Source organism: Rhea pennata, chromosome 5 (genome assembly GCF_028389875.1).
Source record: "Rhea pennata isolate bPtePen1 chromosome 5, bPtePen1.pri, whole genome shotgun sequence".
Lineage (NCBI taxonomy): Eukaryota > Metazoa > Chordata > Aves > Rheiformes > Rheidae > Rhea > Rhea pennata.
In genome coordinates this window covers 15,700,874-15,724,051 of record NC_084667.1, presented here as the reverse complement: position 1 = coordinate 15,724,051, position 23,178 = coordinate 15,700,874, and the positions used below count along the sequence as shown (strand labels likewise).

The window sequence follows — 23,178 nt, the reverse complement described above, 5'->3', positions numbered from 1 at the left end:
TTTAGTTTCACAGATTAAATATTTGAAAAGTTACAGAAGGTGCCAGAATAGTATACATTTAAATTGCTTAAAAATCCAAACTTGCAGCAACTTTGAAAATTCAAAATTTCCAAAAGGTGTATCAATGTCTTTGTGAACTTCTTCCACAGCAAGATGCCCTCATGCCAATAAAGCATCAAACTCCCAAGGCTGAGATGAAGAAACAAATCAGCAGGTTGCACTTGATCCATCAAGCAACTTTAGGAGTGTTGTCCCCAAGTCTAATAACAAAAACTCCATTTGCTGCTCCTTCATTCCATTTTGGACCTTTCAAAGTGTGTAATCATTCGTTCCTGCAAGACAAAAAAAAAAAAAAAAAAAAAAGCCACCTAGTTTTGTCATTTGGCTCTACATATTAACATTATACAGAAATAAGGTGGATGCTTCACACATTTAAAACAAACGCACACTGATCTGCCAGGGGTCCAACTTACACAGCAGGTATACCTTTTCTTTTAGAATGGAAAGTTATAGCCTTCCATTTACAAGTTACTAATTCACAGGAGAACAGGGCAGAGGTCATGTCATTCACACATGTATTATTCACATGCATACTTCATAATTTTCACTGTTGTGAAAGTAACCCTTCCCCCACTAGCTGATGGGTTGCACTGTTTCCTCCTGCTCCAGGTATCAGCTTAGCATGGACTCCCCTTTCAAACACTTACTCACAGGATTCTACTATGAGTTACAAAAATATGAAGGAGTACCTACATAAAGAGTCCAAATAGATATTTCAGTACTGTAATATTCACCTTCTCATTAAATCTTCCTGATAATTTAATTCCAGCATAAATTCATTATCTATTTGCAAGTTGACTGACATTATTTGGAGGTAGCCATAAAGGAAACTGTGGTGGATAACAATAGTGGAGGGCATGATAATACTAGTAACATGATAAAGCCATCGTTTAGCCAGTGCTATCACAATGTCCTCGACACTACTACTCATTGCTGTGTAGCATTTAAAAATGCAGTTAACAGAAAAGCCTTCTGAATTCCAACATGCATTTTTTAACACTAGCACAAAAAGTTATGCTACATGACTCAAAAATACTTTGCTATTATCATTTCCTCTAAAAGCATTAGTGCTTTCCAAATGATAAAATAATTAACAGTATCATGATACCAAGAGTATCTCCTACAATAAAAGGATCCAACAGTATCTGTTACTCACAATGTAAGTCAAAAGCTTATCTTCTCCAAGCTACATAATTCAGTTGTTTTTCCACAACATAACATCCCCCCCGCCAGGAGTTCATGTACAAAGGGAAGAGGAGAAACCGAGTGGGAAAACCACAACTGAGTATGCAAAAAGACATACCTGGGCATATGTGTGCACACACACACACACACACACACACACTCCCTCCAGCAGAAAGGGCTTATAAAGCAATATAAGAACACTAGTTGTCTTGTGGTAAATTGTATTCTTCAGTATACATACAATCATCATTGATAGGATGACCTATGCAAATATCAAACTTTTAAGACTCATTTGTATTCTAACAAGTTGCATCATTAGTTACGGCCACTCTCCCTCCCCTTGCAGTGTTTTCCTGCTGCACTGGCAAGATCACAGAACCCAGTTCTACAAAGCCAAGTCCTTAACAGATGATTCGTAACTCCTTTAGCATGACAGAAGATGGATTATACTAAAGAATTGTTTACTGACCTCATCTGAATCCAGAAGAGCTGGAAGAGCACTGCAAGAGGACAAAAAAAAGGAAAAAAGTGAACTACAGCACCTACTGAGAGCAGATATCAAGAGCTGTTTTCAACCTTATTTTGTGTCTTTATTTTTTTTATGGCAAAAGAGAAAAGTAATGAAGACATGCAGATGTTCCAATGAAACACATGGAAGTTAGAGAAAAACACACAAAAGGAAGAAGAGACTAAGGTGCATCCTCAATGACCTTCACAGTTCTAAAACTATTTTGTTCTCAGTTCTTAACTCCTCATTGCCAAATAAACAACGTTTAAGTTGACATGAAATAACCTGCATCATTCCAAGCATCTTATTAGTTTGGCTACAATTACAAAGGGAACATCTTGTCAACATATGAACGCTGACATTTATGATACGGGCCTGTATTGTAAAAACGTGCCCTATGAACAAAACAAACCAGTAGCACAGCCTTTCCAGCTACAATGGACCTTCTGTCTATCTATTAGAACCTAACCTCTTCACAGTCCTGACCAACATACATACAAGTACAGAAAGCTCTGCAGCAGACTACCTGAAAGTGCCCTTTCCCAGCTTATAACATCTAGGTTTTTGTTTGTTCTTAAGGCACCCTACCACATTCTTCAAAAATAAATGCTGGACCTAGGAAAACAGATATTATTGGGAAAATACACTTTTTTTTTTCCTCTCAAGGCAGCCTCTTAAAGCCTCACTTCTTACTTTGTCTGTAACAGACTATAAGCGGGGTGGGGGCTGGAGGGGGCATTGTTTTTATCTAATTCTAGCATCTCTGCTAAAATTCACAGTTCAGATTTATGAATACAGTAAATCTACGGACATAGCCACTGACTTTTTAAAATGTAAAAATTAGCATTAAAAGCAAAATAATTATGGACTGTGGCTGACTGTCTTGCCAGGATCATAAAAATGACTCAGACAGACATTCCAAATCAAGTATTGTACTAAGTGATATTACTTAATAGTTCACATCTGGCAAGACACTCAAAGGAACTTTCACAACACTAAACAGAGGGAAAGAGGGGTTTCTTTTTTGTGTTTTTTGTTCTTGCTTTGTTTAACTTCACTGAAGTGCAGACAAATCAGCCTATGGCTTCAGAATCAAGAGGCTGTTCCTTGATTCAGCATGCCTTCAAGTGGCATGGACTGCAAGACTCAAAGCTAGATGGAAGCCTGCTAAGAAGTCAAAGGCCAGTTCTCAGGTAAATTAGCTATCTGCTCAGGTAGGTGCAACATGCAAATTATTGGGCATTCTAACATAGTTACGTTCTTGCATCTGAGGAACCTGCTTTTATTTTAACTACAAAAACACTCACACATCAGTTACTGAAGAAGGAACATTCTCTTCTACCCACTTCAGGTCATCCTCCTGCTGCAAGTACAGAAATGGAGAACAAAAGTCAGTTTTCCCAAAACAGTCACACACAAGCCTTTTTTTCCTCTCAGCCTCCTGAAGAAACACACTGTAATTATAATGCCAGCTCAAACAGACCCTCCAAATGAGATTTCTGAATTACAGAAAACACATTCCAAGGAAAAGGCTATTACATAGTTGGAATAAGCTAAAATCTAACAGCTACTAGGCAAAGAAGGCCTTCAGGATTCCAATTATTTATGGAATGTGGCTTAGTCTCCCAAAGAAAAGCATTATCTTTAGAAGATTTTATAGATGGAAAATTATTAAATACTGAATTATTAAATCTCTGCAAGCTAGATTTTGCAGAGATAAGTTTCATTGCATTGTCAGGATTACTCACTGATGAAAACATTCTAATTCATAATAAAATATGCTTGTTTGAGGTTGAAGAATTGCCTCTTTCTATGCACCTTCTCCAATAGAAAACACAAATTTATACTTATTATCTGAGGAAAATGTGAATGATTGCAATCAAAATTTGAGAAAAGGAATGGTAATGACAGAAGTTTCTATTATCAGGAATTCCTTTTTTTTTTCACTTAAATTTATGCCTGAAATCCATGAAAAGATTCTGAGATAGAATACCAACGTTCAGCTCCTAGCTGAACATGATTTCATCCATAAGCCTTCTGTTTATGAGCCACATGCAAAAAATGCATATGTATTAAAAATGTACCACCCAAACTCTTCAGGTAGTTATATAATAATATACATATCACCCCATTTGAATAATGAATCATTCAAAATTAGAAGGCAATTAATTTATTTAAATTATGGCTCAGCCTCCCTCTCAGCTTGACAAACTTGTTAAAAAGAGTACATTAGTCATTCTCAGAATACAGTATTATATAGAATAATTCTATCTGTATTGGATTGCGCAAACATTTCTACAGAACAGACTGAATTCTAAAGTCTTCATTGCATTTACAGGAAGTTGCATGCAAAACCTCTATTTATCTTTTATCATAAGTACTGTACACATAAAACAGTTTGACCTACTCCCTTCCACTCTGAAGCAACCCAGGAAACTTGCATATACAGGCTGAACACTGCACGTCTGCAACCCTGGGAAGCTGACAACCAGAAGAGATGGATCTATCTCCCTCTAGAAAGGGAGGACATACTCACAATTTTGTTTGCTTTCACATTCCCATTTGGTTCTTGCTTTGTACTTCTCATTTTCATTCCCTCTAAAGAGAAAGGAGGAAATAAGATTGGGATAACTGAATTATTGTTCACAGACTGTAAGTGAAAGTGTGTTTATTTAGAATATTTAATCAAATCTAAAAAGACAGAAAATCAATTTCTATTCTTTTTCTCTAAGCCAAGCATACACAGCATACAGCTCACGGACATAGCGACTGCCAAAATTTATTTTAGCTACTGATTGCTGACCAGTCATTTGACTGGCTTTGAAGCTGAGAAGCAGCATGTCTTCCCCAGCCTGGCAGATAGCCAGACAGAGCCAACTGGCCAAATGCTTGTAGGAGATAACATGTTTGTCTTCAGCTCTTAAACAACTCAAAGTGCTGATATATCCCAATAGAATTGATTTGGGGGCCACCAGCAGCAACTGAAATGTCACTCTACCCTTTATACAACTGTAAACAATATTGCTACAACAACAACAGAGGTGGTAGGGAGATGGGAGGCAGGGGAAAGGGATCATTACTACAGTAGGAAGGAGGGAATGGCAAGAAAGGTGTAATCTGGTGTTATAAACCTGGACTATCATGACCAATCCATATGTTAACATTGAACATACCTGTACTAGGCCCTTCAGATATAGAAAATAAACTGCAGAGTTCAGAGAAATGATAAAACACAAAAACCTTTAAACTACATTTTAAAAGAATTGCAAACTAATCTGCTGCCTGGCAATAAAGTCTGAGAACCCCTTATCATCATGACCAGAACTAAACCTATGATTTTGTTTATGTAAACAATGTCCAGTGAACATGTAAAGCAGCCACAATAGCAGTGTGTTCAGTGTCATCTGAAAACCCCAGATGTAAACACTGAACTTCACGGTGCTGTTCCTCTACAGCTGCATAAAACAATGGCAATAGGGAGGCATTTACTCTGCTTTTACATCAGTAATGAACTTTTTGTCAGAAAACAGAAGACCACTCTCTTCAAAGGTGTCCCTTCAACACTGAGATCAGGAGAGCAGGCATGGAAATAATTATGGTCTTACCAAAACTTTCTTTTAACATTGGCTCCTTCTGTTCATCATCCTCCTCCTCTTCAGACAGCGGTGAGAAAGCAAACCTTTAGGGGAGAAAGGACAAGCACTACCTTGTAAGAGTATCTGTTGCTATGTAAGAAATTTATTACCATGACATTTGTATTATTCTGTGCAGTTTGTTGTTTTTAAGCCAGATCTATGCTCAACTACATAATCAAGGATTCAAGCCATTTCTTCTTTTTTAATAAATTCACAGCCAGGAAGAGATTGTACCTTCATGGCATCTTAGGCTTCTTGAAATGAAAAGAAATAGATAGTTAATTTTACTTTTCCTCAAGCCCCTACATAAAATTGCTTAGTATCCTTATGGATCAGCATACAGCAACTAAAAAATACCTACCAGAACTTCTTTGGATAAATGAGCTTTCCCCAAAAGCATTTTTTTTAGAAATAAGTAAGAAAAGCTGAACCTTTGGTTGTTGGCAGATGGCCTCCACAGAATCATGATGACAAAAAGGATCATTGAAAACAACAAACGCCAGATGGCATCATCCACCCACAGCTCCTGCCAGTCCTGTAAAGGAGGATAGCACCACAAGTAGAACAAGTTGAGAAGAAAGAGCATCTACCTCCTCAGTTCTTTCCAGGGTAAGATACAGGCATCTAACAAAAAGGCCATCTTCCTGTCACAGTGAGACAGTTTCGTGTATGGTATGCTACTCTAGACAATCCATGGGCGGGGGGGGGGGGGTGTGGAAATCAATTCCAGAATTCCCAATCGCACCTCTTGCACTGACAAATGTAAACTTATTCGGAAGCAATAGTCAAAGAAAGCATTCAAGACATAAACTCACCGACTGACAATCCACCAGTCTGAACTTCATGGTGGTCCAGATGATAAATACAATGGATGCTGCAAGATTAGAACAAACAAACTGCTTATTAAACATGCTAGTATTTGTATAGTACTAACCAGATTTTGTTTGTAAAGCTTTCCCAAAAAGGGTGAAGACTTAAAAAATACTGGAATGTGATTTATTAGTTTTAGAAAACTAAACGTTCTTATTGTGCTGACCATATTACAGAAGTTTATGCACTCAAAGCCTGAGTCACAGACCAGTATATCTTGCTATTGCTTTTTCAGAGACCCAAAGCATAAAATCAAGTAAAAAAGCAGTTAGCCCAACTCCACGTGCCTTCATCAATTCTTCAAACCATGTTTTCTTTACCAGTTGACAAATAAAATATACACCTTTAAGCAACTGAAGCACCCGATCTGCCTGAATGCCTAACCATTCAAATCCTGACCTGCAAGAGTTCCACTGCTCAAACTAAGCTCTCACCATGATTTTAAAAGATGAGACTTCCCTCCACTAATAAATTCTACAGTTAAGAATCAGATGCTGCAAGGAGTTTAATCAGAATTGTTCATTAAATGAATGCTGCTGCTGCTGTTTTGTAAGTTTTCTACTCACTGTAGAGATAGCATGTCAAGATAAAGGAGAGAAGCTAAGCACCTTACAGCACTAATGTATTTAAACAGATTTATCCTTTGTGTTTAGTTTATTCCCACTGCAAACTGACAGAAAGGTCAAATCTCTATTCTTCTAGAAAAGGGATTCTTTTATAGTATTAAAAACATTGTTTTCCAAGAGTTGCTCTGGCCTTCAACAGAGGAGGAAGAAATACTAAACATGATCATGTCAATAATGCAGAGTGAGAAGACATCTAAAATCCCAAAGCACTCAGGGCTGTGATTCTGTTTTGTTTTTTTTTAAAAAAAAAAAAAAAAAAAAACACCATAGCATAAACTGATCTTACTAGTATCAAGATTAATAATCCACTGCCTCTGAAGTAGCTACATAACACTTGTCAGAGAGCTACTATTAGAAAGGAGTCAAGTGTTAGAAATACAAAGTATTTTGAGTGCATTTACACAAATGCCACAAAACTCAAGATCTGCTTTAGCAATCAAATCAAGCCATATATCGAAATGGGAAGTACTCTTATTTGATGAAAGTAATTTTCTGCTTACCTGCTACTGCCAAGATGAGTGTGTTGGTGAAGTGCCGATACAAAGAGAGTTTCACAACATTCCTCCGTAGTTTTAGCAGTTTCATTGTTTGAGTCAGGCTGATGAATATGTATGGGAAGTCAAGGAAAGCTTCTGAAGGGAAAAACTGGTCACAGACTTAGGAGGAGATAGATCTCATGAGCAATTAGCTCTCCCTCCCCCCAGTTAACTCTCTAAAAGGTAGGCCAGACTCACAGTAGAATAAAAGGTCATCTGGTGGCAGTGGTGCTAAACAGTACTTTGCAGCAGTAGAATCCATCTCAGGTCATTTAGTCATCTAAACCTAGAACTACCATCACATCCCAACACTATCCAAGTATCTATTTTGGACTAGGGCCCACCCCTACAGAAGACTGTCAGGTGTACTTCAAATACAGGTTAAAATCCAATTAGACAGTGTATACACGTGTCCTCATCTTTTGTCTACAATTTTATTTCCATAATGGCTAAACAAGTTTTTAGGAGAGACATCAAGGCAGGAGAGAAGGGCTGTCATAACTGGGCAGCAAGCTATTCTGTTTTTAAGTGGTGTTTTGTGATTGACTTCTGCTAAAACTTCTGTATTGAGGATATTGAATGTTGCCATATAGTGCTTTGAGTTCAGCATTTGACAGCAGTTCTTAAAGTCACAGTAGATTATGATTGTCTGGATGCAATATGTCAGGACATCAAAAACTTAGCTCTGCCCCATTTTGTTGCCTATTTCAAGATGTGTTCAAGTTTTACAGGAAGATTTAGCTTTAGTTAAGAAACTTTTCCTCAACATTGTAAACCAACTGTGTTCTCCAAAGATCACTCTTGTACTACAGTACAGTAGCTACAGTGCTACGTTAGAACAGACATCACATTTCAGAGACAAACAGACTAAGCAGTTTATGTTCAGGAGCTGGTTGAACACAGATTATCTACCAGTAATCAAGTTTTGCTTGCAGTAGCTGTAGCAAAAGCTTACCTGAACACCCAATTTCATAGTTTAGACTAACTTTTCCAGAAGTAGAAAAAAAACACATCCTTGAAGCTGGTTAAAAAAAAATGCCAAAAAGACTTTCAAAAAAAATTTTTTTTTTTTGAGAGAGAAAACACACCCCACCAAGTAAAATAATGAAGGATATCCACCAGCACAAGGCAGTGTCTAGGAAAGCCAGGGGAATAAAAGCCAAGGAGGCAAGATCATTCTGGGCCTGGAGACAAAGAGAGAGCCAGTGAGAACAAGCTGAAATGGAAACAAGGTACAGAAGAATCAAGTGAGCAGTGTCAAGCTATTTTATGAGAAAACAAGTATTTGACCACAATGCTTCCCATTTTTACTGCAGAAGCAGAGGGTTTAAACAAAGTGTTCAGCCCAAGGCACACAGTGGTTTAAAAAGGCCAGAAGTAGGCAATACTGCACTGTCAGTTCCCAATTCTCCACCAGCAAGGCAAGAAGTAATTTTCCTAAGTTAAATCCAGTACCGCCAAAAGGAGCCACTACTGAGGTGATCGCTGCAATCATGTGCTCTAACCACTTCCATTACAGAAGACAAGTGATCAGCTTGTTAGAGATGTGGCAGTTAAAGCTTTTACACTATGCATGGAAGAAATGAATACTCCAAGGAAGAATTACCACTCAAAGTGACAAAAATCACCCTTGTGGTCCATCAAAACCTATCAAAGTCCCAACTGACATGCAAATTATCTGCTTACTGACTTGAAGCACTCGACAGAAACAGTTATGTAAATAAACTTGTCAGATTCTGTAGCTTATGAAAGGATATCCACAAAATAATACAGGCATCAATCATGGACAGGGCCAAGTTTGCTATCAGAGCCACAGTGTTATAGAAAAACTGAAAAGGCACCAAATATACGACATGTTAAATATCTTGTGACAAGATATCAAACAGAACAAAATCTACACCCTAAGATGTCCCTCTTCTGGAATGAAGCAAGTAGTAGCACCACTCACATGCGCTTCCCCAGGTACTGACTCAAAAAGCAGCTTAAGCACTCTAAACCTGTAGCCAGGTGACCCAAATGGTACATTTGTGCCTGCGACTTACCCTATACCCCAGACACCCCAAATTAATCTGAAGTATTAGACATGAGTATCTGGGCAGAATATAGGGTGTCTGAAACCAGACTAATCTCAAAACTATGAAAATTACTTCAGAACACACAGAATTATATCCTCATAAATAGAGAAGAAATGAAACTTAAATTACTCATCCACAATTTACATCTGTGGTCTCAGAGTTTAAACATTTCATTGTTTCAGTCCCCTTTTCACACAGCCCTGAGATTCTTCACGAGAATATATAATTAAATAAGGGCAGTAGTATCTGTGGTATACAGGAAAATTCAAGATGCAATTACTGACCCCTGTGACTCTAAGAACACCTTCCATGCCAGAAAATAATAGATAAAGAGCTCCTGCCATAACTACTTTGTGAAGAGTAACTCCAAGGCGAGGCCTGTAAGAAAACAAAGAGAAATTTAGATTAAAGGTAGGTGGGTAGGGAGAGGAAGGAAAATCATATCCAGCTGAATCTAGGATAAGGCTACAGGCATGTAAGTAAAAGGTTCTCATGACAAGTCAGTCTAAATCAAGGAAATCATTTTATTATAGTACCCTAATCTTACTGTTGGTTTTGTTTCATAGTGCAATATTGCTAAGGAAGAGCTAGAAAACAGGACTATTAGCAAGTTAACCTGTTCAGTCTTTCATTACTGTTTTAGGAAAGTCCCAGTCCACCTCTTCTTTCCCACCTCCTCCAGCACACCCACGCTTGTTGGAAACTTCCACTCCCCCACAGTTTTTTAATTTATCACTGAACACAGCTGGGGGCAGACAGATGAACAGCTATCTTTGCAGCAGAAGCCTTCAAAAGTACATCCCCTATCAACAGAATAGAAACTTGCTGCTAGCAGCAAGTCTGCTTTCAGAGATTCATGACTCTCCCACTTCCAGAAGCTCTTCCTTGCCTGCAAGTTAGGTGTATAAGGTTCCCTCTCCAGTCCCTGGGGAGAAAATTATCTCGACAGTGATTCAGACACCCACCCCTACCTTCCCCACAGTGGCACAGGGAAGGGGTGGAAAGACGACGAATCACCATATGGATACGTTTCTCTCTATTAGCTAGTGAAGAAGTCCAGATCCTTACAGCACTTAGCAAAGTATAGGGAAGTTAGTAAGTTATTAAAAGCCAATAATGAAAAGCCTTTTAATATAACACAACCGCATTCTAAATTTGTATCATCAGGGAAGCAATTACTCACTTGACTATCCCATATCCTAGGCTGACTATGATGACCAGAGTTCGAGCCAAGGAACGTTTCACAGCCGAAAGCAGTTCTGCCAGTATCAATGCTCCTTGGACTACCAAAAAGAAAGAAGAGGAAGCCAAGTTAATAAAACATAAATTATGTCACCAATAACTGCTGCAGGTAGTAGCAATATGAGAGCAAAAATGATTATTTTCAGGAAGCATGCTGTTAAAAGTTTGCAACTTCTGTACTGCGTTTGTGGCCAATTAACAAAGTCATAACGAAGTTTTACTTGTAGAGTTTCATTTTTACGCATCTACCCTAAAAAAATCAAAATTAATGAGTCTCAAGATTTTATTTGGAGAGAATCACTTAAGATGGCTTATCAGGCTAGAGAACGAATACCAAAAATCATCTGCAATGCTGTTGTGTTCAGCAAGGAATTTCAAAGTCCCTTTCCAAGGCTAATACCAATTACCACAAATGAATTATAAGCTATACTTGGGAAATCCTATTTTAAACCTTAAGTCAGCACTGTAGCAAATACATTCAAGAATATATCCATATGGATCTATATCCATATGCATAAGACATTGCCTTTAGAGTCAGAGAACATTACATTTTAGCTTTAGGGACTGCATCTTTGTGTAAAGGAAAGGAAACAAGGCAAAAGTAGACTGTCAAGAGATCATGAAAAGCATTTGAAACATGAAAAAAATGCATAAATGTTTGTTCCCTGCTTTTTGTTCTGAAGCAATCCTCAAGTAATCAAACTTAAAATGTATCTATGGCCCAAATTCAGTATATGTTAGTATAAACCATTACTGCTTTTCCCCATCAATGAAACTGCAAGCTGCACTTGCTACATACCAGATTCCCCTGTGTAGCGGATATTCTGGAACTCTGCATAGAAGACCGCTTTCTCAAGCATCCCCAGAAAGATAACAGCACCAATCCAGAACTGGATCCTCAGGAGATCCCGCCAGTAGCAGGCTGACCATGCAAGCCATAGAACCCCGAAGAATACGTACACAATACACATCACCATGAAGAACTGTTACACAAAGAAAAGCAAGAAATATGACCCTTAAATCCAAAATCATTTCCTTGTTTCCATTCCATGGATGTAAGACAGATACATTTTCTTCTTAAGCATATCAGCTTTTGAAATTTCGCATACAAAAATAACTAGAAATAAACTTTGCTTTATTTATCTTCTCTGGATTCCATTACAGTGACTGTCTAATTTTTCACTGCAGAAAAATTACAGAAAAATTAACAGAGAGAATTGGGGGGATGGGGGGAGGAAGAATTTATAAGCAATTTCACTTTTGAAGAGTAGCCCGTCAATTTGTTCAAAGTAGATTCTTCTAATGCAAAAAATAAGTGCTACTAGCTTCCAAAAGCTCAGATAAGAGTATTGGCACATCAAGTAGCCAGAAACCCTGCCACTTTTCACACGTTGAAAAGAAGCCTAGAAATTCATTTGAACATTAATATTTTGTGATTTTTTTCTCAGTCCTGATGGCTTGCTTCAGAAGAACTTTCAGATATATGTATCTCCCATACTGAACAATAAGCTTGATTGACACACAGTGCTAAAGTTTCTAAATCATAGCAGCACATCTCAGCAGGTCAAATTTAAAAAGAGGCATTGGGACTGAGAAAGAACAATTAAAAGTAGAGAGGGAAACACCAAATGAACAGCAAGAAGTTCTTGGCCACAGTCTCCCCTTGCAGAGGATAGGGGTTTTTTAAACCAGTTACTCAACTTTGCTCTACAATCCTCAAACTTTCACAAACTAAAATGCCTTATGAGGACAGCATACTGATCCTTACAGATCTTCATCTCCGAGTGATCCATGCACTTTAAATGGTAAAACATGCCAGTTTCTGCTGAGATGTTCCATTACAAAAGCATGTAGACAGAAACCTTTTTTTGGTGGAACATTCTCACTTAAAGAACTGAGTATCAGTACTGCTGCTGGAGACTTTTTACTTCTGTAGGAAGTAAAACATACATTTCAGAAATGCTACCTTGCCAAAACTTTGCCCACTCTTGCCAAAGCACTCAGGCTAGAGATCTTACTTTTTATTGACCTCCAGCTAGAGTCCATCCATACTGTATTACTGTTTAAGTTCATTTATTTTCTTAGCCTCCTAGATACAGAGAGCTAACAAGAGAGTTAGCAGTCTCTCTGAATAAAAGGGATTATCTCTTTGTAGTTCAATTATGCTTTCTGTGTCAGACAATATCGAGGACCACCACACTGAGCAGAAGACAGCTGGTACAGGGAAGAGCATGAGGCTATAAAAGGACAAAGAAAGCAATGACAAATGAAAGGGTAATTGTAAACAAAAGCATAGAGTAGCAAATTTCCTGAGACACAAGCTAAGGAGAAAAACAATGTGTCAGTAAAGCTGCTCAGTTTAGAGCTAAGGACGCTGACAGCTTTTGGCATTACAAGTTGACAGGCATTAAGTTACACCATCAAGAGGAAGAGAGTGTTACTGGCATATGCGAACACCTGAAGCTTATGTTCATGCTCCTTATCTTCTATTTAAAATGAAGAAACTATTAAATTTCTTCTTCTGAACCACCAGCTCTGTTTTTCCTACTGCATTTCAGGAGGATATTTAACAGAGTTTCACATCAGCTCACAACTTTACAGGTCAAAGAAAAACAGATTTACTTACAATCATCAGAGGATAGTCTGCAAGTGAGAGATACTCATACGGCCCCTTCAGTTCTACTGTCACTGTCAAAAGACAATCCAATAACTAGTTTGATCAAGAATCAAAAGCAGGAAGTCAGGATGAAGTACTTTACTACTCAATGTAAAAAAATTCCAAGTGTTCAGGTAAAGTCAGCCTTTAAGTCTAACCTGCATTTTAATCAAAGAGAAAGTTAAGCCTCATAACACATTCAACTAAAAGCATGTAATTTTAATTACATGCTCCATTACGAAGTAGTTCACGTAGAACTCAAAACAAGAGTAATTTGTGCTGTGGATACATATATAACAGGGAAATTGGAAATCACAATTTAAGGTTTTTTTAATGGGAACTTTCAGACTTCTCAAAAGTTTGGATAGGTTATTAATGCAGTTAGGTATACTGTATTATAATTTCAAGGTGATAATCTTGATCTTTCAGTGTTCTCAACGATTTGAGCTTATTAATATAAATCACCACATTGATTTGGACATTCTTAAAGTACAGCACTAAACCTCCAAACTGAACTGCTTCGATTCTTCCCTATGTTCATCATAAAACTGACAAACTGACAGTCATACAATCTTCAAGACACTTCATTACTTACTTTTGTACAGTAAAAAGAGTTGTAGTAGAGAATATTTACAACGATATGATATAAAAAATGGTGTCTTATGAAAACAGACCACTCAGTATATATTAAAAAGCATCTTTGAACAGTCAGTCAGGCTGCTTTACATCAAAAAGTGCAATTATCTATTTTTAGCTTACTGTATAAACAACTATCTTACTTGTAAAGGGCTTCTCTTTGAGATTAGAGGAAGGTGTTGTTTTCTCCATTCTTTTAACTTTATTAGTAGAGTCTTTCACAGCTGAAATTCCAATTTGCACAATAAATATATATGGTCCATCTCGCCAAGTTTTAATAACAGCATTCATTGCCTGGAAATAAAACACCTTTATGTAGACAGCACATAGTCCAAAAAACAAGGAAAAGCAGCTTCTCCTAATATAGACAATGCTTTCTGTCTAATAGAAAAGTCAATCTCTAAAATTTGTTAACAAAAATCTGATCTATAAATTTTAAATCCACTTATTAGACACAATACTTAAAAAAGGTAGTCTCAGATTTAAATCCAGAAAATCCTCAAAAGTTGAGAGGTGATCAGGGTTTATTTACAAATTTAACACTGTGTTATAATTAAGAGTTATTAAATATGGTACTCCAAAAGCTACAAAGAATTCAACAGTGTCCTACTCCTTGTTCTCACTCCAGGAACATTAGGATGTTTACAAAGATACTCTTGACAGCAAATGGTTGTCTACAGTACAACCACACGTAACTCCTTAGCTTCCCTGGGGAATGTCGAATTTTATAATGCAAGACAGAAGAGGCCTGAAAAGAAGTAAAAATTTCCACATCAGTCATTTCCTGGGGGGAACCTACTTCTGGTTCTACAACATCTCTTACATCTACAAGAGTCAAACTCCGCTAGTAATTAGCAGCAGAGCAAGCTTGTCCAGATTAAGTATTTGCACCTTAAAACAAATCAGATTTGAATACCAGTAAACAAAGCTGTTAATTACACAACTTAAGAAGTTCCAGCTATTTCAGAAATCACAATAGTTCACAAAGAGTTAAAGGTTAAAATAGAACTATCGACACACAGACCACTCACATGACCACCATAGAATTAGTACACTGTAGAATTAGTATAAGATTTTTTATACTTGCCTCTCCTAGAGAATTTAATTATCAAGAACATACATTTCCATTAAGAATTATCTTGACTTTGATCTAAAGACAATAGAATCTTACGCATCAGAAATGAGCTTATGTTCAAATTGGCTGAAGTTAAAATGCTTAGTTAAAAAATATATTAAAAGAAGATTGATACATTTTTATATACTATGCTTTTAAAATATCTCCATCGTTTGCTGCATTAACTCCTTCTTTCACGACTTCACAGGTACCTATTCGCTTTCAACTTTAAAGTAACTGGCCCTGTTGGTACACGGGGAGTTAAATACATTTGCTTTGTGGGCTACCAAGACATTCAAGTTGAAGTTACTTTGACAACTACTTCTGATTAAGGCTTGAACATAATACCTAGTAAAAAATACTAACAGATTTGAAAATTAAGTATAATCATTCCACTTGTTACAGGCAGTGTTTCAAAAGATTGGTTAAAGATGAAACCAAATGTAATCTCTGAATAAGAATGGCAGCTGATAATGGATGATCATCAATGACTGTTTTATCTTAAAATAGATATATTTTGTTTAAACTAAATTACATTTTTAAATAGATTATTTTTAAATTTTTGTTTGTACGTCAGTTTGGATGCTATGAAATCTGTATTTCACATGAAGGAGGTGTACAAATATTGTGTATGGAAAAGGAGAAAACAGTAACAACTAATTAGTTTGACACTAAAACCACCATAGGTCTCAAAAAACTACATGCAAAACTGCACAATCCCTGACAACATTAGAAGCAATTTGCTTTAGTAAGAAACATAAATAGAGAAAAACTGTTGGATTCCAAGTCATTCTTAAACTGAATATACATACTGTTTTATCTGCCACTGTGGTGTGATTTGCTCCACTCTCCTTCTTATCTTTTAAGCCCTTAAAGAAAAGGGGAAAACAGATAAATCAATACACCAGAAATGTCTCTCCCACTCTTAGTTTCACTCATTAGATGGAAAAAAAAATTATCACCTCTTGTTTCTCAGGTGAAAGAGGCTCTGGATGAACAAATTCTTTATAGAAAACCTGTAAAATAAAAATTTTAAGAAGTGTTTATAGGCACTTTACATTAACTTGACATTACCAGAAGAACTTCCAGTACATTCAATTATAAGGAAGGATACACCGAACAGCAGTATTGGAAATTTCATTTCTCTGAATCAAACAATTCCCCATATGTAGGAGTCTTGAACACTTCTTTAGATTAATATTTTGTCATTTTGAAGTTGGTTCTCCCTCCTCCTTCCAGACAACAGAACTCTACTTTTAGAGCTGGACTCACAGGCATTACAGTAATGAAATTAACTTTTTTTCCAAATATCAAATCTGTTGGATGCTTCCATTACTAGATGCAATCTACAAGGACAGAAACAGGATTTGGAGACTTCTGCATCAGTCTGTGCAAAAAAGGTGCCTAGAACAGGGGAACCTATTAGAGATTCAGATTTTGCCAAGCCTCCCAAAGTCTTGAACTGGTGAAACTACTGTACTACAAGAAATAAAGTTGAACTATCAAAAAGAAGTTTCTGTTAAAATTTAACAAAAGATAACTGCTCTTGGGTATTTCTTTTTTAAGACTTCAGTTGACTTTTCAGAGGAAGCTTCAGAAAATCACTTAAAATACCTGAAAAACCTTAGCTTTACCAACTTCTACATTCAGTTAAGATGCCTGAGTTAGTGTTACACAGCTGAGACCTCAAAATCTTTTCTATAAAACCAACAAAAAGCAGACCTAACATTTTGGATAAAACTAAACATAAAAATCAGGCAGCATATACATATTTTTAGACCTTTCAAGCCACATTCAGCTACCAAAGGAATTAAAGATTTATTAAAAATCTGTTAGTGTGCCTCTAAGTCACTTTTAGGAATTACCTTCTCCTTAATAAGTGTGCTAGATTCAATAATTATGAGACATTTCCCAGTATTCCAAGCACACACTATCCATAATTCCAAATTTGCCTTGAATTCTTAAGCAGGCACACCATTAAACAAAGACAGCAAGTTTACTGGTATTTGTCATTAGTATGACTGTGTAGTTTCCTCCTCTGCTGATACAGAACTGGTGTACAGCTTGTCTGCACACACTTCCCTGTGCTGTTCTGTCTTTCTTCTTTGTCCCTCCCATCTGATTTGTTTCAAACACCTTTTTTTGCACTATGTATTTTTCATTTTTCATTGTTATCAGCAAAGTAGCTCATTTCTCATTATTTTTTCTTTTCCATTAGCATAGATGAACATTATCAGATTCAGCTCTTTATTAAATCAAATTTAATGGGAGTTTTACTCTGCCCCAGAGATGCACACTCCTACTCAACTAGCAGTAGCCTCTATGCCAAATCACAGGATTAAATGAAATAACAATGCATAACACAAGACAACAAACAAAAGAAAGCACTGAACTTTAAGTTTTCAGGTGGGCTAGATCTTGAGTAGCGAGCCAGAAATAAACTAAAACTGAAAAATCACTGTTGCAGTTTTAAAACAAAAAAGTACCTCTCAACCTACAACCAAAAAGTACCTACAGTGGTAGGTTGGTGATCCTCAGATATGATGGTAACACAACTGTAAGTTAAAGAATTATCATCATCTTTGTACATCATATGAGAGAACAGAGCAAATTGTAAAGTTTCTACCCATACCTGGGGCTTGAAGAGCTCAGAGCAGTTGGGAAAGAAGAGAGAAGCCATGGCATAGTATCCCGACCAACCCGGATGTTCCTCAGATGTAGTCCCAAAATAATACTCTGCCTGTTCATCCTGTCAGACACAGAACAGAATTTAGATTGTCAAACAATGTATAGCACGGTTTATCTCAAAAGGCAGCTGCAAGTCCTAGAAAGGAGCGTAATTTCTCTCTGTATACATCCTTGAACAGAATTTAATATGATAAAGGCCATCAGGCTTCCACAAGACTATTCCTCCTTGCTTCAAAAGGGGGGGGGGGGAAGTAATTTACATGTAGGCTTTTAACAATGCTTAACTCCAACAAAAGCTCAATACTCCTACAGTGGAGGTGCCAAAGCCAGCATAAGCTTGAGTCTACATGAACAAATTCTACGTTATTATGTTACCTGAAAGATTAAACATTATGCTAGGTTAGCAGTTACAGTTGTTACAGTATTTGTAACATGTTTTCCATATTTACTTGAAATAGTTAACTATAAGTCAGCTGTGTGTCCTATCACATTTGAAAGAAACACTATACATTCTGTATAAATCACTAGTACTCAGGATGTATATGGAGAAAGAACAAAATTGGACATGAGTATTTTATTTTTCTATTTGTGTGACTAAGTAGTCTGTTGCAAACAACATTTTCATCTAAAAGATACACACTTCAGTTTAGAGTTGATGCAGTTATTATTTAAACCCCTGGGTTTAGAAAAATTCTGAAAAACATTTTTACCTCACACAAAATCCAGAAAAGCCAGCAATTCCAACAGGCTCCTCACCATTCCTCACATCCCACCGATGCAGAAACTTTTTATCTTACAATGGAAGAGTGTCTCTTTCAGGCTCACAGAGCAACGGGGATGTAAATAAAATCTCCAACCTCCTGACCCCCAGATCTGCTTAACCATAAAAATCATAAGCTATGTTTTTCAACAAAATTCTTACCCCAAAGTTGAAGACTTCATTGTAGCAATCAGAATATCTCAAGTACCAAGTAACATTGTAACTTTGGGAGTGATCACAAGTCTTCTCATCTCCTTCAACTAGAAGGAAAGAACACAGGTAAGATCCCTTTATCTACCCCACTTTTCTTTACAGAGAATCATTTTAGATTAAAAAAAAAACTGAAAGCAAAACAACAGAAAACCTTTATCCTCAAATAATCTATTACTGTTAAGTAAAAAGAAGTATATGGAAAAGAGAATGCCATCATAAGATTACACAATTCTACTACAGAACAAAGACTGTTTGGAAACTTTTTGTTCTTATAACGTCCAGGAATATTCCAGTAAATGCAAATACCAAACAAGAAGACAACAGTAGTGACTCCCAGTGATTACAACTATAATAAAGGATTTGCCTTTCTAAGATACATCTAGCATACAGCAAGCTTAAAAAGAACAGGTTAATGCTAACAGCAATTTTTACTGATAATTCAAATATACCAAATATTTAACCATACCAATATAATCACCAAGAAAATAAATGGGAAGTTTGCAAGTCAGCATCCACAAACAAGCCATCCATACATCAACTCACTGTCAAAATTACAATCCTACCTAACACAGCAGTAAGACACAATTGTAAGTTTTGATTTATTAAAGAATAGACACAGAAGATGAAATATAAGAATTTACTCAGTAAAGATATTTATCATGTGATTTTTGTTTCAAGTATCATTCTGAAACTAAAGTCTGATGAAGAGAATTTTATATTAAGAAGATAAACTTCACATGTAAACAAAATGAGCAGTCATTATTCAGAATTTCTGAACAGTAATTTAAATGATTGTTTGTGTTTTGCCAGAAAACATTTGTGTTTTAGTCAGAGAAATGCATTGACAGAATATAGTCCCATACCTTCACAGGTACATTCACATCAAAATAGAAGCCCACAGATTTGTTACATGTACAGAATTCCTGCTAATGAACATTTCCACATTGACCATAGCAGAGAAATATATAACTAGTTAAAAGATTCTGCGATGGGAGTCTTCCCTGACTAACCCTGCTTTAAGTCACATGACTACTAGAACAGAGCTAAGGACTCAACAGCTGGGCCCCTACTATCAAAGATTTGAAAAAGAATGGAATGCGACTACTGAAAAATGAGAGTTTTCCTATGACTTCTTCTAATAAGTCTGAAAACAGGACACACATTCTCTACATAGCTATAAATGTGACAGATAGAACAACAAAGAAATGGAGAGGCAACACAAACAATGCAGTGATGTGGGTAGATGGCAAATTCCTAAAAGACAAAAACTTTTCTGATAACATTGGTCAAGTGAGGAACATCTCAAGAAAGTGCTACAGAGAAAAGCAGTACAGACAAAAATAAACAAACATCAAAACAGACATTATTGAAACTGTATGTTCAGCAATAACACCAATAAAAAGGCAAAAGAAACCACAACTAAAATAACCTATTGATCTAGGCAAACAGCTTAACTACTGACAGAAATCTTAAAGAAGTATCACAAAAGAAAGGCATTCACGACATTTACTCAGTTCAGTAACATGGAAATCAAAGTTCATTAGCCTTCAAACAGAACTGGCAACATTCAATTCAAACGCAGTCTTTGTACCAACATACAGATGAAAGCAGGACCTAGACAGGAAGCCAGATGCCTTCAAAAATAGCCCTTAAGAAAAGTAGTAGACAAAAATAAATTCATTACAGACAATAATAAGTAACAGTGGTAGTCCTTCCCAGCCAGAAGCAGAAGAAATCAATAGATGCCTGTACAGGGAATACACCATAAAAAATCAAGAAAGGGAAAGAAGAGACCAGGAGAAAACACAGGTCCTCACCAAAAACACTAACAACACATGATAAATACTGCTTGGCAAGATTGGCTTGGATGAACACTACAGAACGGATGGAAGAAATAACAGACAGCAAATAGAAGAAGAGAGACCAGTTTCCAAATGGAGGACAGCGAAAAAGGAAGGAAAGACAGTAAAGATGAAGCTTCACTTTACACACCAATTCTTAGGCAGTCAATTATCTGATACAGGTTAAGCATCATCTAGGCTGAGAAACTGAAATTAGATTCTTCGTTTTTGCTCACAAGCCAGCAAGTGATTCATTACTTAAACTCATGTAAGTCTTTTAATCACACTGGAATATAAAATAGTCATCTTCACCACAGAATTTTACAGCTTAATCCCTGAATAAAGGCTGACAGCACAGTGAAGTTGATGAAGCCAACAAGTAGTGCCAGGAGACCTGATTCTTACTGCCAGTTCTGCCGCTTCAAACCTGTCTTAGAGTAAACAAATCCTATTTCCTCTATGCCTTGACTCCTTCCTTCTCTTGGTTATTTCACCCGTATACCTCAGTCAGACTTACCAGAGAGGTTATCGTGGGGTTCCAAGGCTTAGATGGCATGTTAGTATAAGCAGTATAAGCTCGTTATGTCTGTTAAATTTCAGACACACACACACACACACACACACACACACAAAAGGCAAGCATCTAATGAAAGCTCCAGGTATCCTTTTCAAAGCTCCTTTCCCGCCCATACCCAAGCTTTAGATTTCTGCATTTTGAATCTGCCGCAGCGCTTGCAACTGTCTAGCTGCAAGCTGTGAAACACTACCCTGGACAAATGGGAACACCCTAACCTGGAACTGATAAGCCTTCACTACTAATTACCTTAGTATTAGCCTCCTATTTTAGATTAATATGAGATCAACAGAAACACTTAAACATGCTCCCTTTGACAAGAAGGGCAAGTGTCTTTCTGGTGCAACTAGTCCCTCAAAGCACTCAGAGCACATGCAAAAGATTTCAACCTTTAAATCATCTGTTTCCATCCACAAGTCACCCACATCCATATGAGACTACCACCTCAATGAGGTGTGCCTATTTACATATGAGAAGCTATCTTACAGAAACTCAGCTTACTGCACTAACCCAGATAATCCATAGCCCTGGCCAGATCAGGGAAAAGCAACAAAGAACATAAATAAATAAATAAATAAAACCTTAGCTCATTCACATACTGTGATCAAGAAGAGATAACTCAGCTCTCAGAAGGGCTCTATCATAGTGTTCAATGACATTCCCTTACCACTTTTGGAGGTATCCAGCCACAAAGGAACAGGGTCTCAAAAGCACTACCTCCTGCACACTGGCATCAGCCACCCTACAGTGCAACAGGCCCTGTCCCATTCAGTACCAGATCTCCCAGTCAGACCAATCTAACACATCTGAAATACAACAAGGATATCTCAGTAGGGTCTTAGCATATCCCACACCTAAGTATATTCTATCTGAAATGAAGTGTGACTCCAACTGTCCATCTCACCCTTTCCATAAACAGCCAGAGCAGAACCATCCAGTCTTGCTGCAGCCTAAACTGAGAGGCTTCAAGACTGCTAACACACCCAACCGTATCAGACCAATGGCCTACATCTAGTACCAGGAGATTATCCGCCACCACAGTTAAAAACTTTTCAGTGTTCTCAGTCCCAAATATGAAGTAGGGGCTGGGTCAAACAGCCAGGTTAATCCATCATGTTCACTTACATCTTAAGAATATAGTGGTGTTGCTGAAGAGAATCTTCCCAAAGTTAAAAAACTTCTTCCCCTACACATGTAAAAGAAAAGAAAAACATTAGTGAGTTTAATGTCACCCAGCTTGAGTATTATCTTCTTCCACTCAGGATTTTAAGTCAATACAGTAATGAAGGTGAATGCCAAATTAGGAGCCAGCCTTACTGGATTTTCCAGTCACACTTCACCACCCTTTCAAGCTACTTTTAAAGACAGTATGAAAGGCTTGGAGGGGTAAGTGCTCTGCAAAACTGAATCAATTTCATCTCTGTTCCTTGTAAGAAGACTTACACTTTAGCCACCACCAAAAAAAAAACCAAAACAAAACAAAAACTTTTGCTCCTAGAATCAACAGGAACGGGAACATTAATCAAAGAGCCTCTTTAAATCTGCTCGCGAAGCTCAGAAGTCTCACCAAAAGCGTGCTGACTCCCTCCGCTTAGCGAACACAAGTTTAACCAAACAACCGGCCTTTCACCACGCAACTTCCAGCGGGCGTGGGGGGAGCGGAGCGCGGAAAACCCCCCGCCTCAGGCTCCCGCGGCCCCGCCAAGGCGGCTGGAGGCGGCCAGAGGCCGCCGCCGCCCCGGGCACAGGCCGCGCCGGCGCTGCCCCCGCCGCGGGCCGGGCGAAGCCTCGGGCGCCGGGCGAAGCCTCGGGCGCCGGCCGCCGCGCCAGCGGGCCCGGCCGCGGAGCCTCCGCCGCCTTCCGCGCACTCACCATGGGCACCGGCAGCCGCCATTTGGAGAGCTGCCCGGCGCCCGCCGCGCCCGCCAGCAGCAGCAGCGCCAGCGGCAGCAGCAGCGC

The 23,178-nt window shown here is 37.8% G+C and overlaps 1 protein-coding gene across 1 annotated transcript; it reads right to left on the bottom strand.

Moving 5' to 3' along the window:
* TMEM87A (transmembrane protein 87A) lies at nt 1-23,171 on the bottom strand. Its single transcript, XM_062577420.1, has 20 exons — nt 23,092-23,171; nt 22,345-22,405; nt 18,754-18,851; nt 17,776-17,892; nt 16,106-16,159; nt 15,956-16,012; nt 14,173-14,323; nt 13,364-13,425; nt 11,537-11,720; nt 10,679-10,778; nt 9,780-9,873; nt 8,536-8,604; nt 7,385-7,493; nt 6,204-6,262; nt 5,820-5,923; nt 5,359-5,432; nt 4,290-4,351; nt 3,061-3,116; nt 1,715-1,745; nt 1-332 (listed from the first exon to the last, which is right to left on the bottom strand). Exons 1-20 carry the CDS (start codon nt 23,092-23,094, stop codon nt 291-293), a joined length of 1,587 nt encoding a protein of 528 aa, XP_062433404.1. The 5' UTR covers nt 23,095-23,171; the 3' UTR covers nt 1-290.
* Nucleotides 23,172-23,178: the final 7 nt, after the last annotated feature.